This window comes from Zootoca vivipara, chromosome 1, assembly GCF_965207765.1.
Source record: "Zootoca vivipara chromosome 1, rZooViv2.hap1.1, whole genome shotgun sequence".
Classification (NCBI taxonomy): Eukaryota; Metazoa; Chordata; class Lepidosauria; order Squamata; family Lacertidae; genus Zootoca; species Zootoca vivipara.
Window position 1 is genome coordinate 124,872,124 of NC_142582.1, and position 18,753 is coordinate 124,890,876.

Below are 18,753 nucleotides of genomic sequence, written 5' to 3' on the forward strand. Positions count from 1 at the left end.
AAAACTTCTGTGCCGCTCCCTCCACTCAAAAATGGCATCTCTGGCAAGAACATGCCCTTAATCATAGAAGGCAAGGGGAAAGGAAAGGGGCCGTCAACTTAACTTTATTCTCTCTTCTCCCCAAACTCCTCTATTTTCCTGTTTTCTCTTTGTGGGGAAAATAACACTCCAGTCATGTCCAGTCAGCTGCAGTCCTGGCTCATCCTGCCGCTTACCCAATTCTGACATTAAAAAATCATGACTTTAAATTTATTTCCAGCTAGGAACCCTGAATTTAATTTCCCATCCACTGTCCGTCTTTGCTAGGGACTATTCTTCTTCCTTGTTTAAAATAGCAATATCCAACAGTATTAGCCAGATTGCAACACTGCTAGAGGCTTTAATGGATCAGTTCCTTGTCAAATTCAGCTGTGAGCAAGGAAGGGCGTGCATTAACTTCGTTCAAGGACATTCGTCGGAGTCAGTGGAACTATCTCTGAGAGCTGCAATAAGGCAACTAAGCGTTAACTTGAGGACCAACCAGGGATGAAAGCCCCATTCAGCCATAAAGTTCGATGGGTGGCTTGGGGTCAGTGACAATCTCTCGGCCTAGAATTTGACACCATTGCTGAAACAGCTGCACTGGCTGCTCATCTACTACTGAGCCAGGTTCAAGATCCTTGCATTAAAGCCTGAACAACTGAGGTCCAAGGCACCTCAGGGATCCCCTGAACCCTTATTGTATCCCAGCTTGATAATGGCTATCATCTGTAGGAACACCGTTGCTCGTTCCACGGGTTGGTGAGGCTCATTCAACAACAGCAGCAAGAAACCAACCTTAGTGCCATCAGCCCAGTTCTGTGAAATACTCTGCCAATGGAGATTCAGCAAGCTCCTTCTGTGCCAACTTTTAAATGCCCGCAGAAGACTTTTCAATTCTGCCAGGCCTATGCAAGCAATTAAGAATGCATCTTTCCACAATGGTTAACTCTCTTCATTTTTTTACAGTTTTTCTTATACAGTCGTGCCTTGGTTTTCAAACAGCTTAGTTCACCAACAACTTGGAACCCGAACGTCACAAGCCCGGAAGTAGGTGTTCTGGTTTGCGAACTTTGCCTTGGAAGCTGAACGTCTGGTGCGGCTTCCAATTGGCTGGAGGACGCTCCTGCAGCCAATCAGAAGCCACGCCTTGGTTTCATAACATTTCGGAAGTCAATCGGACTTCCGGAACGCATTCTGTTCAAAAACCAAGGTACGACTGCATGGGTTTTGTTGTTTTTCATTACTGTAAACTGCTTTGATATATTTTTAATGACATATCAGTATATAAATATTTTTATGAATAAATAAATAACCTACCTCACAGGGTTGTTGAGGGAATAATGGGGGAAGGGGCAGAACTGTGCATGACAGCTTGAGCTCCTTGGAATAAAGATGGGATATAAATATATATATAATACTGAATATCAAATAAATGCTGTTAACGGCTTTCATCCTTGGGCCTACAGCACTGGGATGGTCCCTCCTTGGTTTATCACAGGGAATGAATTCTATTTTCCCCATACACTGGGCAGTGAGAAGATTCAAAGGATTAATCTGCAAAAATAAAGATTCCTAGTTGTATTGTCTATAGGCTGGATATTGGCATCTTGCCTGTGCACAGTTTGCAGTTCTTTCTGTGGCATATACCCTCTCTCTCTTTTTAAAGTAAGCCAGTATCTATAAGTTGTTGTTGTTTAGTCATTTAGTCGTGTCCGACTCTTCGTGACCCCATGGACCAGAGCACGCCAGGCACTCCTGTCTTCCACCTAAATAGTTCTAAACAACCTAAGAACCACACCTGAAAGTAGAACACTAGAATAGTTGAAACAAAATTTTTAAAATCCTTCCAGTAGCACCTTAGAGACCAACTAAGTGTGCATGCACACAAAAGCTCATACCAAGGACAAACTTAGTTGGTCTCTAAGGTGCTACTGGAAGGAATTGTTTTATTTTGTTTCAACTACAGCAGACCAACATGGCTACCTACCTGTAACTAGAATTAGAATACAGTAGTTGAATAGCCAAAAGTGCAAAAGATTTGGCCATTAATAATAAATTATGTGCTCCAAACTAGCTTGATGTTAGAAAAAGGCAGAGTGGTTCTTTCCAACACAGTATATTCTGGAAAATCTGAATTCAACCCACAGTATCTATTTCCAACAAACTATAGTAAAATGGCCAATATAGTCCACACCCAGAAAAAAGCAGGTTTCCGGTTCTTTTGATCAACTATCACATCAACAAACATGATGATTATCTGTGTGCCCACCCAACAGCTTCAATTAAATGAGGTAATGGAGTTTCCTCCACCAAAATGGAATGTTTTCTAAAACTCTGGTTTTGCATCAATTTCTTTCCTATAACTAAAACAGGATGTCAGACCAATTGCGCCATGCAGGGTAACTCTCATCATTTACTTTGCTGGTTAAAACTTCACTTCTAAAACTGTATTGCAGCCAATAAGGTTCTAATTTAAAAACAAAGACAAATAGCTTTTAACCCCCATGCATTTGCTACAAAGTTGAAAATGGCCTGTGAAAGTAATGAGACACGCACTTTTACCATAAATACTGTTCTTGTATAGGATTTTTGCTAATCAATATAGCCAAAATGTACCTTGTAGGATAATTAAGCAAAGAAAGATTGTCTGGGAGATGGGCATAGTTCTTATGTTCTGAAAATGCAGAACTGCTCTGGGAACCAAAATCTATAATCTTCTGGCAAAAAAATAGAGATGCTGATTTTAACCTATAATACAGTACCTTACACAGCTGAAGCCCTGTGTAATTTATATTTACAATCAGCCTCCTTACCATTTGCCAATCATGGACCATTGGTACAGGCCATGAAGACTTACTTAATGGTGCAATGAAACATCATGTTCAAATAGGAAGAGCAGAGAGAGGGGCATTTTTGGCAGCTGCCCCAAAGCTACGGCTGCAACCCCTATATACACTTGCCTGGCAGTAAGTCCTACTGCTCAGGGCAGGTTACTTCTGAGTAGGCAAGCACAGGTTTGCATTGAAAACCACTCAAAGCCTGAGAGCATGGGTTTTTTTGGGGGGGGTGTTTTGTTTTTTCAGTTGTTTGACTATTGGTACCAGGGTGTTAAGCCTGTGCAGTCCACTGTGCTGTGTTGTTGAATAAGGCTCCAGGAAACCAGGGTTTTTCTTTCGCATTGATCAATGAAATTTACTGGATGATCTGGAGCCAATAAGGTATTTCAGTGATTACTATTTCTCCGGAGTGCTGTGAAGATAAAAGTGTGTGGGTGGGTCTGTTTAGAATTGTGTGTGCCAGCACAAAGTCACGCCAGCGGTCTTCCCCAACCTTGTGTCGTCCAGATATTGCAGATTACAACTACAGCTGTGCTGCTTGGGCATTTGGTCTAAAGCCTGTGGTGGACACCAGAATGGGGAAGCACGCCTTAGAGGAAAGGTAGAAGAGAAAAGTAATACAATACCTTAGAATTGTAGAATTGGTAGGGACAAGGCTCATTTAGTCCAACCCGCTGCAATTCAGGAAACTTTTGCCCAACATGAGTCTTGAACCCACAACCCTGAGATTAAAACTCTCATGCTCTACTGTCTGAACTACCAAGACAGGGGTACTCATTCACATGCCAATAGCATATTTTTCTCAAATCTGTACCCTTGAGTCTACGGAACTATAATGACCTTAAAAAACAACAACATAGCAGTATAACAAAACCACAAAATAAAAATTGCAAATTAGTATAGGCCAAAGAACCTGTGGAGACTTCTGGATGTGAATGACTCACAGTGGAGCATAGCCCCAGGGCCGTCTTGAGCAGATCGCGCCCCCTGGTGCTGAGGGGCGGAGATCGCTCCGCCGCCTGCCCCGCCCTCGCAGGCCGCAATTGGTTTCCGCGCGGCGAAGCGCCCAGCTTACCAGCCCCCCGCCCTGGTGCACTGCGCCACCGGGGGTCTACGTAGAGCCGGGCCTGCATAGCCCTTTCTTTCATCTAAAGTCTTGGTGTACAGTTTCCAGGATTTTTTTAAAAACAGCATTACTTTAAAGGGCAGGACATTATTCCAGAAGGTTACAGCCCCTCTAAACATCACACACACACACACACACACACACACACACACACACACACACAAATGTTGCAGCAAACACAATCCATCTCCCGCCCCGAGGGTTGCAAAGAACAGTGATTTCCACTTTGTGTTGCCTGGAGATATATATGTAAGCCTGTAATACAAGTCTTGAAGATGGAGACACAGGTTTGCCTCCTCAAAACAGAGCCTTTTAAGAATAATTTCAGGGTACGTCTGAGGTTAAAATTCATTTCAAAATAAAATCTTTCCCCCCAAAACCCCTGGAGGCATTTCATAACCACCACTAACATGATTTCAGTCTTGAAGACATTCATGTTTGAGTGTGAGTGTGTACAGTGGAACCTCGGTTTATGAACACCTCAGTTTATGAATTTTCGGTTTATGAACGCCGCGGACCCATCTGGAACGGATTAATTCATTTTCCATTACTTTCAATGGGAAAGTTCGCTTCAGTTTATGAACGCTTCAGTTTATGAACAGACCTCCGGAACCAATTACACCCATGCTTCAGTTTATGAACGCTTCAGTTTAAGTACTCCGCGGACCCATCTGGAACGGATTAATCCACTTTCCATTACTTTCAATGGGAAAGTTCGCTTCAGTTTATGAACGCTTCAGTTTATGAACAGACTTCCGGAACCAATTGTGTTCATAAACCGAGGTACCACTGTATAGGGGAAGAGGCAGGGAGAGACAGAGGGACAAGAATGACCTTCTGCCTTAGAAGAGGTCCCAGTGTACTTTTCAGGGCTGCTTCATTTCTTCCAGGATTTTCAAAGATTAACCCGGAACATTTATTCTTTTTATAATACTGCCCATCTTCTTGTAAATCACTGCCAGTTTTAAGTATCAGGAAACAGAGAGCCGTCACATTTTAAAATGTAGTGATTTGAAAAGTCGTTCAGATCCAACATTTGCCAGGTGCAACAGGTATAGTATATAGTATATACTATACTATATAGTAAGATTCCAGTTCAAGCAAGTACAACATGCAACTAGATGTTTCTCTGGGCACAGCTCTCTTTCTACTGGCACAGAAAAATCCAGGTACAGAAGTAAGAATGGAGCAAGTTTTCATTTAGCTGTGACTAAAGCAGATTTAAAAACAACAATACCACAAACCGAGAAAGATTAGTGGTATAAACCTAGGCTCCTGCTTTACAATAGTGATAAGAAATTAAGAAACCATGTTGAAGCTTGACAGTAAGCAAAAACCAAAAATTTCACCCAAATTGAACTATGATTTGTTGATAGAAGACACTTAAGAGAAAGCATTTTCCATGTGAAAATTAGATCTGACCTTTTCCTATTAGGCAGCTTCAAATTACATACAGTGAAAAGTGTAATTAAAACATATTTACATAAAACTGAGCGTCCCCCCGAAAAATATGCAAACCTTTTCATTAGCCCTGGAGTTGATGATCTTATTATGTATTGCTCTGGTGATCTGCTTAAAAGGTATCTCTTCCTGTTTGCGCATTAAAAACACACCACCACCAACAACAACAACAACAGATAATTGCATGCAGTTTGTAATAAAACAAATCACACCGTAATGTAATTAGCATTTGAAAATACAGTAGTGGCAAACTTGATGCCCTGGAATTAAAAGATAGGTCTTCCATTGGTTTTTAAAATGCAATAATTGAAGTCCCACAAATTTTCAAACTAGTAATCGGAAACAAACACCTTCCAAACAGGCTGCTGTACTGTTGTTGTTGTTGTTGTTATTATTATTATTATTATTATTATTATTATTATTATTATCATCATCGTCATCATAATCATCATTTATACCGCACACATCTGGCTGGGTTTCCTCAGCCACTCTGGGCGGCTTACAGCAAGTATCCCTTTGGCTTTGACAGTTCGCAAGGACAACGGCAGTGCCCTTCAAGAGGGAGAGGTGTACCTTGCTCGGCATTTGGGAGTTGCCCTCCCAGTGTAATACTCAGAACTTGCTTGTCCTCAAAGTACAGGAATTGCAATGATCTGATACCATACACTGCCTTATCTAAAACTCTTCCATTCACACACATTTCCTAGAAAAAAATTTTTTGGGGGGTGGGGGGGGTGGGGAATGAATATATTATTAATACCCCACCCATCTAGCAGGGTTTTCCCAGCCACTCTGGGCAGCTTCCAACTGAATATTAAAAACACAATACAGCATCAAACATTAAAAACTTCCCTAAACAGGGTTGCCTTCAGATGTCTTCTAAAAGTCAGATAGTTGTTTATTTCCTTGACATCTGATGGGAGGGTGTTCCACAGGGCAGGCGCCACTACCGAGAAGGCCATCTGCCTGGTTCCCTGTAATTTTGCTTCTCACAGTGAGGGAACCGCTAGAAGGCCCTCGGAGCTAGACCTCAGTGTCCGGGCAGAACGATGGGGTGGAGACACTCCTTCAGGTATACTGTACTGAGGTCATTTAGGGCTTTAAAGGTCAGCACCAACACTTTGAATTGCGCTTGGAAACCTCTTGCCTTAAATGCTTTGTTCATTGGTCTAAAAGTCATAATGGTCATAATCCAAAACGAATTTTAAAAAAATTCAGAAAACAGAGGCTTTGAGGGGAAATGAGGGTGGTCTCCCCATCATTTCCCCCTCCCCTCCAGGCCTTCACATTCCTCAGAGGGAGGCAAGTGTACATTTCTGAGCCTAGTTCTCACTTTTCAAATTGCGGCTTGCAGTCAGCCTCCATTAGACCCAAGCCCTTTTTTTTCTGGTTAAAATGTCACAACTCGACCTTGAAGGCTTAACTTGCACTAACTGAAATATTGGATAAAAAGTATCCCCCTTGCAGTTGCTTATTAGGCAAACCTCTGCTCCTGTCAGATAAAATATTACTAAAACATTTAAGTTATCTCCGAAGATAAAACCAAGGAGATTATTAATCACTGCAAATTAAATGGCTAGTAAGATCTGTGCTCACGACTTCTAGATGGAGAAACACAAGGGGCTTCGTTGTCAAATGAGAAGTGTAGCACGTTCTGTTCTTAATTGCACATAAATTACTGTGATTATTGTATTGCTGAGGAAAAATGCATTTATCCACTAACACCTCGGAGGAAGAAATGTGAACAAAGGAATTTATGCATCACATCCAAGAATAACGATGAACAAATGAATTTATGCATGCCATATGATGTACTGCGTTTAGAGTAATGGAAGAAAAATCAAAAGGTCTACTGTAAATCTTTAATCCTGAGAAAAATCAAAATAATCTATACACTTGCCAAGTTCCTAAAATGTGACATTCTAGATTTAGAATGCAAATTTCTACACTTGTATGCACATCCATGCCTTCTGAGCGTATGCTTATGAAGTTTATGAAGCTGAGTCAGGCCATTGGTCCATTTAGCCACTCCTGACTGGCTATGGCTATGCCGAGTCTCAGCCAGAAGTCTTTTCCAGCCATCCTTCCCACTGGAAATGCTGGGAAATGAAACTGGGACCTTTCACACACATCTGCATTAGCATTTAGCTATAGCCTAGGGTGGCGGGTGGCGCTGTGGTCTAAACCACTGAGCCTCTTGGGCTTGCCGATCAGAAGGTCAGTAGTTTGAATCCCCGTGATGGGGTGAGCTCCCATTGCTCGGTCCCTGCTCCTGCCAACCTAGCGGTTTGAAAGCACGCCAGTACGAGTAGATAAATAGGTACCGCTGCAGCAGGAAGGTAAATGGCGTTTCCATGTGTTGCTCTGGTTTCCGTCATGGTGTCTCGTTGCGCCAGAAGTGGTTTAGTCATGCTGGTCACATGACCCGGAAAGCTGTCTGTGGACAAACGCCAGCTCCCTCGGCCTGAAAGCGAGATGAGCGCTGCAACCCCATAGTCGCCTTTGACTGGACTCAACCGTCCAGGGGTCCTTTACCTGTACCTTAGGGTTGCCATATTTCAAGAGGTAAAAATCCAGACACAAACGTTGTTGAGTTTTTGGGCAGGGAAATCGCCCAAAAAGTTGATGAGCTTGGGGGGGGGGCTCTAGAAATGGACACTAACTCCACCGGGCGAACCTGGATATATGACAACCCTACTATAGCCTAAATCCCAACAATCTAAGAAGGGCTTAACCTTGTAAAACAGCTGCTAACCAGAAACAGAATAACACACAAGAAAAAAAAACATTTGGATATATTTGTGTGACGAGTGTCTATAAAAAATATAAATAATAACACCACTATTATCTGTGTGTTCCATGATGCCACAATGAACAAGCCAGTCAATGTCTATTTCTTCAAGTAATGCAATCTCCTCTTTGCTCCCTGCCTTCGTTTCACCTCTTTGCAGTCGTATGTTGTAACGGAATAGCACAACGACCTTTAGAGTATCTCTTCAGCTGACCCAGGATCATTGTAAGCCTTACAGAGAAAAGTTATAATGGAGAACAGAGGACGACACCTGTGGCTCTCAAACAAAGGCTGCAGCGCCTGAGCAGAACACAAAGATTTGCCACCTCAAATTATCTCTGTGTTAGCATATGGGATGCAGGAGAGAAGAAAGTTCCAAGAGTGTCAAAGACAAGCTTCAGTGAGAGATTCCGAGTATGAAATGGCAAACGCCACAACAGTAAATTTGGATTTGAAGGAAACACCTAGCAGCTCGGTTGCTATCAGTCAGCACTGTGGTCATTGGAACTTGTAATAAACACACACACACACACACACACACACACACACACACACGCTAAAGCAAGAATAGCAAAGGGGGAAGTCTACCTACATTCATGGGTATTGAATATTCTGAACTGTTGGCAATCTCAGAAATTGCTTGTTTTTTAAAGGGATTTGATAAATAGATGGGGGTGTATGAGTAGCCACTATTACTGTTGTTGTTGTTTAGTCGTTTAGTCGTGTCCGACTCTTCGTGACCCCATGGACCATAGCACGCCAGGCACTCCTGTCTTCCACTGCCTCCCGCAGTTTGGTCAAACTCATGTTGGTAGCTTCGAGAACACTGTCCAACCATCTTGTCCTCTGACGTCCCCTTCTCCTAGTGCCCTCAATCTTTCCCAACATCAGGGTCTTTTCCAAGGATTCTTCTCTTCTCATGAGGTGGCCAAAGTATTGGAGCCTCAGCTTCACGATCTGTCCTTCCAGGGAGCACTCAGGGCTGATTTCCTTAAGAATGGATAGGTTTGATCTTCTAGCAGTCCATGGGACTCTCAAGAGTCTCCTCCAGCACCATAATTCAAAAGCATCAATTCTTCGGCGATCAGCCTTCTTTATGGTCCAGCTCTCACTTCCATACATCACTACTGGGAAAACCATAGCTTTAACTATACGGACCTTTGTCGGCAAGGTGATGTCTCTGCTTTTTATGATGCTGTCTAGGTTTGTCATTGCTTTTCTCCCAAGAAGCAGGCGTCTTTTAATTTCGTGACTGCTGTCACCATCTGCAGTGATCAAGGAGCCCAAGAAGGTAAAATCTCTCACTGCCTCCATTTCTTCCCCTTCTATTTGCCAGGAGGTGATGGGACCAGTGGCCATGATCTTGGTTTTTTTGATGTTGAGCTTCAGACCATATTTTGCGCTCTCCTCTTTCACAACAACTCTTCAGAGTAGTCGCAACAACACCCCTTGACACTCGGCATAACTAATTCATGGGGCCAGACCTACTGAGGATGAGTTGCTGTGCTCATTAGGCCTGACACTCAGCCAAGTTTCTGGGTATTGTGTTTTGGCTAATAAAGAGTTAACTCCAGCGGCTCTTTGACAACATAGCCTCTGGCTATCAGATGTGGGTGTTTAATCACATAATCATTATCTTGATGTCTGCACAACTATGTGAAATGCCTGTTGGTAGTCGGAATACTGAGCTGGCAGAGCCATTGGGCTGGCCAAGTAGAGCCATTCTTATTGAAAACTAAAACGGGATTCGAGCCTTACAGCTAGCATGGCAGTCACCACTGGTGGTGCTAAATTACATTTGCCCCGTTCTCATGTGCAGCGCAGCTGTGTGGGGCATGGGGTTTATTTCGAGCTGCTGACAGCTCATTACGCAGGAGTTGGAAGGTGTCAGAGCAGCCCTGGAAGCCCAGTGCCGGTGCAAATCCCGCGCCAGCAGTATCCTCTGTTCCCCTGCAGCTATAGCTGTCACTTTGCATCACGCTGCCCATTTGCATCCATTTACGAAATAGCCCTGCCCCGAAGAGGAAGGCACTCGTAGCTGAGCTTTAATGAGGATGGGAAACAGGCAGATGGGCAGACCTCAGCCTCAGGGAAAGCATGTCTTGCAACAGATTCCTTACCAGGGGTAATAAGTTCTTCTGGGAGATCACCTGGCATCATCTAGATGCTCCAAGGTAAGCTGCAGGGCCAACTAACTTGGGGTCTTTAAAGCATAAGCTGGCCAGGAAGAAATGACTATAAACAAAATCATCTCAGAACTCCGACATTCATTATATAGACAGCAGAGACCCCAAGGAGGAGTTAAGACAGCTGAATAGGCACATATATTTTAAATGCAGAAGATGCAACCATATTGTGCCCACTTCCACAATTGACCTCCCCCCTCATATTTTAGGAATATGCAACCTACAGAGAGAGAGAGAGAGAGAGAGAGAGAGAGAGAGAGAGAGAGAGAGAGAGAGAGAGAGATGTTTTCTAGAAAGTTTTGTATCTGAGGTAGTAATTAGCGACCAAATTTTGGAATAAAGTTCAAACAAAGAACTAAATCACGCCACTGCAAACTGTCACAGCAAGACGAGAACCATTATTTTTGTAAAAATCAACATGAAAAAATGGGGTTGGGGTGGGGAAGGCTTCAGCAAGCTTCTCATGTCAGCTAACACAAAATCTGATCATTTGGAGGGGGGAGGGAAGAACAGAAAAGAGTAAGAGCATTCTAGGAAGCAAAGTTTGTTATTGAGGGCTGACTGGTGCCTTCGCGTAAGGGTGATTAAGCCACAATGAAGCTGCCAGCCAACGTGTGGCCTGCGGAGGATGATTCATTCTGGCCCCACACGCTGAACTAAAAGTGAAAGCCCCAACATTACCTGAGTGTCAGAGAACTGTTAACAATCTCTAGCTGCACCGTTCACTGAAGAGAGAAGGATTTAAATGAATAATTGTGGTACCTTTTCCCCACACTGTTTACGGAGTTGGGCACATTCCGAGCCGCCAGAGATTTTCTTCTTGACAGTTTCTTGGTGCTGCTGCTGTCATCAGCGCTGTCATCATCTTTCTTTGGTGAGCTCCCTCCTTTGCTGTTGAGGTCCCTTAACACGTTATAATTAATTTTACTTGAAATCTTCTTCTGTTCCAACATCTTTTCAATTGCCTCTCCCGCTGTGCTGGCCTGGATCAGCTCCCGCTTCTTTGCAGACTTCTTGGGCTTAATTAAAACATAAACAGCAATGTTAGGGGGCAATCGGAATAATTTTACTGGGGCTGAAGAATGGGCTGCAGTTTAATCATCACTGCTCAGGTGGCAGCTGGCTGAGAGAGGAACTGATAGGTGGCACAGTTGCATCGGCACACTGCAAAGGATCCAAATCCTGAATAGTGGAGCTCATTGAAGATCCTCTTATTATTTCTGGCCCCTTAAGGACGCTGGGTTGCAATGCTTGTTTGAATAACTATCAAAACGCCCACCATGTATGGGAACTAGCAAATATTTCTAAAAGAATGTACTCTCTCCACCATGCGAATCCATGAATGCCAGGTGAAGCCAGAAAATTGAATGGTCCTTTAGGTGAATTAAAGGTCCATCAGTCCTGCTGATGGATAGCCACCTCTGTTTTGAGGTCCAGGTTAATTTTTCCTGCCTTTTGACCACAATTAAGCAAATGGGTGAGAGTTCCAATAGTTAGGCCGAGACCACAACCAGATAGGATGGTGATTGCAGGATTGCCACCCTGCAGTTAGGACTATAAGCTCCTTGAGTTAGGGACTTGTTCTCTTGTACTTTATAAAGCATTGCACACAACATCTCCAACACAGTAATTTTAAAATGTCAGCTCTCCCTCCTCTTTCTGCAGTGTGTAGTAGAAGAAGCACCTGTCACCACATCACTCCCTCTCCTAACTCATGATAACCATTGGTGGTACAGGGAAACACAATATGCCATAACTACACATTATGGAAAGAGGAGCGGATTCAATACAGAATCACCATTGTTGGGGGAAACTCTGTGGCTACTGTGACATTTATTTCTGGCCAGAGATTGTGGGTGAATGCACCAGCTGCAGGGTCAAAGGGAGTCACAACATGAAGACAAAACCCCACATAGGGCAGGTCTGCACTTTCTATTTTATTTTTATTTAATTTATTTAATTTATATACCACCCTATACTCGCAGGTCTCAGGGCAGTTCACAGAATAAAATCAAAATATAAAACCGCAAAACACATAATCAAAATAAAAACAACAACAAATGCAGGAAGATGCTACGCATTATAGGGAGTTGGCTGCAGATTTCTCAGCCACCGTACACTGAAAGTAATAAATGAACTAGGTGCACACGTGATATCCTCAATTTCCCCAGTCCTTTCAAACATATGCGTACAAGGAATGCAGAAACTGGAAGCAACATGCCTGCAGAACTGCATGGGTATGCCCAAAAAGTCCACTTTTCCTCTGCTCAATAGTCTGTAAACTGAGCCGTATCCAACCATAAAGGGAGGGTTTCCCATGTTTATAATGCATGGGAAGTGAGCTACTAAAGTTTCAACTGGTTGTGTGAATTGGCCCCCTCATGTGTTCAGCTGTGATGTCTTTCTTGTCTCAAAAGCAATTTCATTTATTTTCCCAGGGGCATACTTTGTACAGCCTTGGGTTTGTAGTGACGAGTGAGCATCCATAGCCCACCTGTGGTTTCCACGGAAGCAACTCATCAAAGCAGAACATGTGAGGAACGAGAAAGGGCACGAGTGCAGTGCTTGCTCATTACATGGAAACTGGCCCACCCAACAACAACAGCAACAACCTGCTATCAATTGAATTGCTATTCATATGAATCCTGTCTGGTCCTTTTTGAACTGCGTTAGCGGCATCTGATAGAACGACATTTAACAGGTCAACTGCACACAGTGTGTGAAAGTGGCGATATTAAATGCTCCTGCCTGTTGAATTTGCTGGATGACTTCCGGGCATTACATGCAAAGGAAAACAATGGTTGCGATCCTGTGCCTTATTTAACTGGGGATAAGTCCCATTCAACTGAAAATGTTTCTTTCTAAATCATTTTATTGCTAGCTGATATAGACATGTCTGCTACCTATAGCGCCTTCTAGAATCACAGAGTTGGGAGGGACCCCCAAGGGTCCTCTAGTCCAACCCCCTCTCAGCTAAAGCATTCATGGCAGATGGCCATCCAGCCTCTGCTTAAAAGCCTCCAAGGAAGGAGAGTCCACAACCTTCCAGCACTGCTGAACAGCTCTTACTGTCAGAAAGTTCTTCCTGATGTTTAGTCGGAATCTCCTTCCTTGTAACTTGAAGCCATGGGTTTGAGTCCTAGCCTCAAGAGCAGGAGAAAACGGCTCGTTTCCTCCTCCACGTGACAGCCCTTGAGATATTTGTAAATGGTATCATCTCCTCTTTTCCGGGCTATACACACCCAAGCTCCTTCAAGCGCTCCTCGTAAGGCTTAGTTTCCTTGAATACGTTGAACGCCAAATAGATTTTTTATAAAAAAATTAAACAATTTGGATAACTTTATGATACTAACTTTTGACAACTGGCATTTCTGAAAACGTTATCTATTTAGCTTACTCTTGAATTGCCTTCTTGTAATGGCCATTGGCTATAAACAATCAAAATATAACTGACTGATTGACTGACAACATGCATAGATAGGATCGTGCTGTGAGTTGCTCTTTCCAGCCTGCTTGCATTTCCCTTCAGTCATATTCCATTTTATCAGCCTCTTTCCTATGCTAAAGGGTGATAATATTTTTAGCTTGCAGCTCCTGGTTTCCACACGGGGAATATCACACATTCCTCCCCCAGGCTTTCCTTGCTGAAAATTCCCTACAATACGTTAAGTCCTTTATTGCTGAAGTCTAGATTTTTTTCCCCAGTCACAGAGGATGGCTTTTGTTTTGCTTTGTTTTAGTAAAAATAATATATTAAGAAAGCACATTCTCACTAAAATTATAATCACCACCGCCACCAGCAAAAGCGGGTCCAAAGACTGAGTGCAAGCCAGAAGTACCAAGTAGCATTACAGTCATTGTTGCAACAAAGAGCTCAAGGGATACAGCAGCAGTTTAAGTAAAAGTAGAGAGCTGTGTTCAAGAGTTCCCACAGGACTGCCACTCCACAGATCAGTGAAGGCAGCCAAGTGGAATACATGGAGTTGGAAACCTGCCCGTTAATGGGGTTGGGTTAACGCAAGCCTCTGAGAAATGACGTGTGCTAGTCAAAGCAACAAGGGCAGCTAGATGCAGACTGCATTAAACCCCAAAGCTGTTCTTTCACGGGGGAATTAAGGATGATTTAAATGCAGCAATAGAAGCATAGGAAGCAGCCTTGTTCCGAGTCAGACCACTGGCCCACCTAGCTCTGTGCTGACTGCACTGACTGGCAGCAGCTCTCAGGGTTTTAGAAAGGAGTACAGTATTTTCCATCCCTGCTAGGCAGTTCCAGGAAGTGAAGCTGGGAGGCAAAGCCCGAGTTCCATCAAATAAGCGCCCCGCCTCTTTCCTCTATATGCAAAACCACAAATGTGTAAAGCAGATAGGGGAATGAGATACACAATTCCTTACCCGCAAAAGCCCTATGCCAGGGTTCGTCAGCATGCCCGCTAAGAAAGGACTCAGTAAATTTCCCCCCAAACATCCACAATATACAAAAGATGGCTTGCAATTCCTGCTCTGTTCCTGTTTGCACTGTCTCAGCCTCTCCTTCTTCCATTCATTCCAAAGAGAGGAGGGCAGAAAAGAGTGCTGGCTGTTGTGGGTGCCTTTGCCTCAAAATGTGGAATTTTATTGTTATGGAATGTGGAATTTGTATTTTTATATATTCTACTGCACATCAGCATTTGTTGGGATGTCAACTGCTTTGAGATTTCTTGAACTATAAAGCAGTACAACTTCAATCAATTAATTAGAAGAGGGCTTTTCTGGGTCTCAGGTGTTTCCCAAAAGCTTGCCTATCTGATGTCAGTTCTGTTAGCATAAATCCTCTGCATGGCACAGATGCTGTATGTGGATGAATGTTTACTTTATGTGATTGCTGTAACTTTCCCACACAGGAGCTCAAGCTGTAACCTGATCTCCTGTCATGTGATGTTCTTTGTTCTCTTTCTACTTTCACTTTCTTCTGAACTGGAGAGTGATGGCTGAACACACACTCTCTGAATAAACGTAGATTAGCACCTACGATTGTTTGCTGTCTTCTTTACCGAAGCCAGTGGCAGTAGTAAGAATATTGGTGATTTACACCCCAATATTCCAACAGTGGTAGCAGAGTTCTGGCAGAGCTCTGGTTCCGATCCACGGACCTCTGAAAAGCGTAAACTGGCAAGGAGGCCTCAATCTGCAGCAGCTGATCCTGAGGAATTTCGCCTGCTTGGGAGTCACCGGTTCCTGCGTTCCAGGGGAGGAAGAGCACGGATAGTCTGCGTTCCTTATCACCGGAGCAGTGAGTAACCGGGACTGATTTATAGCGGCAATAAAACCTCTATAAAGTGGCAGCTTAATTGCAGATGCCTGCCGAAAGCCTAATTTGCAGCTTCTTAGTACTTTGAAGTCAGAAGCTAGCAGCACGCTTACAGAAGCAAAATGGCTAAAGCCGGGGATTCAGATCAAACACCCAAGAGTTTGTGTCCTCTGTTAAATGACTCAAATTATGCAACGTGGAGTGTTAAAATGGAATGTGTTCTTATCCGGCAAGGACTTATTGAGTTGATTCAGAACGCACCGCCCGTTTTGCCAGGCCACAGGTGGTTGAATCGCAACGCACAGGCAAGGGCAACAATAGTTCTGCATTTGGACCCATCACAGCTGGTTCATATTCGGAACTTAGATAATGCTTATGATGTTTGGACTCATCTTCGGGACGAGCACCTTAGGTTGCGCGCCGGATCAACAACATTATTCTTTCAGAGATTAATTAATTTGCGTCTGAAGGAGGGAGGAGACTTGAGAGCCCATTTGCATCAGATGCGTCAACTACGCCAGGAGCTAGCTGACAGAAACGTCAATTTGGATGACGACATTTATTGCTTTACAGTGCTAAATAGCCTTCCCAAGTCCTATAATGCTATTGCAGCCCAGCTGGGGGCTCAAGACCCTCAGCAAATGACTGCAGCAGGAATTTATGCTTCATTGCTTAATGAGGAGGACAGGACCCGCGCACAGGTGGAGGCCAACGGGGAGCGCTACTCACCCTCACCTGGTGCATCTGCAGAGACAGCACAAGCCCTTAAAACTGTGGTCAGATGCCAGTTATGCAATATTCCTGGGCACACAGCCAAGACATGCAGACGACCCCAGAAGGACTCAGGAAGTCAACAACAGGCTTCTGGGCCTAAGGGGCGAGGCAGCGGCGGTAGCGGCAGCAGCGGCGGCGGCGGCAGCAGCAAGGGCCCTACAGCACGCAAAATGCTTGTAATGCTCACTCAGCTTGATGACCAAGAAGACGACGGGTCTTATCTGATCATAGATTCGGGATCTTCGCACCATCTGGTGAACGACAAGAGACTGTTCCAGACTTTCGAGAAGCTGGATTCCATCGTGTCACAGGCAGATGGCAATTCCTTGAAATCCATTGGAAAGGGAACTATTTTTCTGAAATCTCTAAATTTGAGTATCAGTAATGTGTATCTTGTTCCAGAGCTGAAGCAAAACCTTTTCAGTGTTTCTCAAATTGATGAGAAGGGGTTTGAGCTGTGTTTTCACAGGGGCACCTGTGTGATTTCTAAAGATGGAGAAGTTCTTTTGACGGGACACAGAGACAAAGATAACCTTTTCAGATTATCTTATGATAAAAGTGATGCATGTTTTAATGTTGTTGATGATTGTTTAACAGGTCCAGAGGAGCCTAAGGTGGCAAAGAAGCAACCAAGCAAGAAAGGTCTAACACGTTGTTTCCAGATCGTTTCTGCTGGTGTTTTTGGTCCTATGCCAGAGTCCCTTGGCAAGGCCAAATATTATCTTCTGATAACTGACCACTTCTCTAAGTATACATGGTTTTATCCTCTGCAAAAGCCTCAGCAGGCTCTTGTGAAATTCTCTGAATTTCATGCTAAGGTTGAACTGAAACATGGTTGTAAAATTGAATGTTTATTGACCAATGACATTCCTCTTTTTACTTCACAGGAGTTTCAAGCTTTTTTTGATGACAAAGGCATTCACCACAAGTTTGCCAAGAGCCAGGCAGCTTGGGACAAAAGCTTATGTGTTAAGGTTAACACAGAGTTAGAAGCAGGCATGCAAGCGCAACTGCTGAGTTCAGGATTGTCTGAACAACTGTGGGCTGAAAGCATCTCATTTTTCCTTTACCAGTGGCTCAGACAGGTTCCTAAAGGACAGAAGCGTTCTCCTTATGAGATTCTGTTCCAACATAAGCCTGATGTGAGCAACACTAAGGTTTTTGGAACCAAAATGTGGGTGGCTTCGCTTGAGGGCAAGCCAGTCCAAGGCATTCTATTGGGTTTTGAGGAAGGTCAATGCAGAGTTATGTTGCATTCTTCCAATGAGGTGATTCTTACTCAAGAGGTAGAACACACTCCTACGCCACAAGAAACATATGTTCTTGATGAATTTCCCATAGGTGCCAATGATTTTGATGCTTCCTACACTGACACAAGTGGTAGTGAAGATGATTCCTTTGCTGAAGGCTCTACCCCGAGTAGCTCTGACACAGGGGAGACAGTCATACACAAAGGAACTCATGCTGTTTTTAACAGACCATCATCAGATGATGAGAAAGTGCTTGAAGCACTAGATCCACTGTTTACCATTGGTAAGAGTTCTCCCAAAAGTCCTGAGGGGGAGAATCTCAGTAAACAGGATTTGCACCTCTCACGCAGGTCTGAGAGGATTAGAAGAGGACCCAAGAGGTATTCTCAGGAGTTTGCCAACACAGCAATTGCAAATTTAGCTGTGCTTAGAACTCCAAAACAGGCAGCAGTCACACAGGCTAAGCCACAACAACAGGTTGTCAAACGCAACACTGTTTCTGTCAACAGAGCAACTGCTCTGGTCCCCTGGAAGCCAAAGCTGGTCAATCCAGTCTCAGAGAGTTCCACAGCAGGAAAGTCCTACTTTGTTTATGACAACTGTCTGTTCACTTCTCTTAATGATGCTCTCACATTTGCATCTTTTTCCATTTCAGGATTCAGGGGAGATGTTAGCATAAATCCTCTGCATGGCACAGATGCTGTATGTGGATGAATGTTTACTTTATGTGATTGCTGTAACTTTCCCACACAGGAGCTCAAGCTGTAACCTGATCTCCTGTCATGTGATGTTCTTTGTTCTCTTTCTACTTTCACTTTCTTCTGAACTGGAGAGTGATGGCTGAACACACACTCTCTGAATAAACGTAGATTAGCACCTACGATTGTTTGCTGTCTTCTTTACCGAAGCCAGTGGCAGTAGTAAGAATATTGGTGATTTACACCCCAATATTCCAACAAGTTCTACCGGCAACTGCTTGGGCAGCAATTTTTTGCTTCAAAAATAGCCCTCTTGCCTAGT

The 18,753-nt window shown here is 43.7% G+C and overlaps 1 protein-coding gene across 3 annotated transcripts in view; it reads right to left on the bottom strand.

Annotated features, from left to right (window-relative positions):
• BRF1 (BRF1 general transcription factor IIIB subunit) overlaps positions 1–18,753 on the bottom strand; it is a 202,972-nt gene that overhangs the window by 33,434 nt on the left and 150,785 nt on the right. For all 3 annotated transcript variants that reach the window (XM_035104684.3, XM_088673764.1, XM_088673763.1), the window contains exon 15: positions 11,185–11,441. In XM_035104684.3, the coding sequence (XP_034960575.3) occupies positions 11,185–11,441 (257 nt within the window). The remainder of the gene's footprint in view (positions 1–11,184; positions 11,442–18,753) is intronic.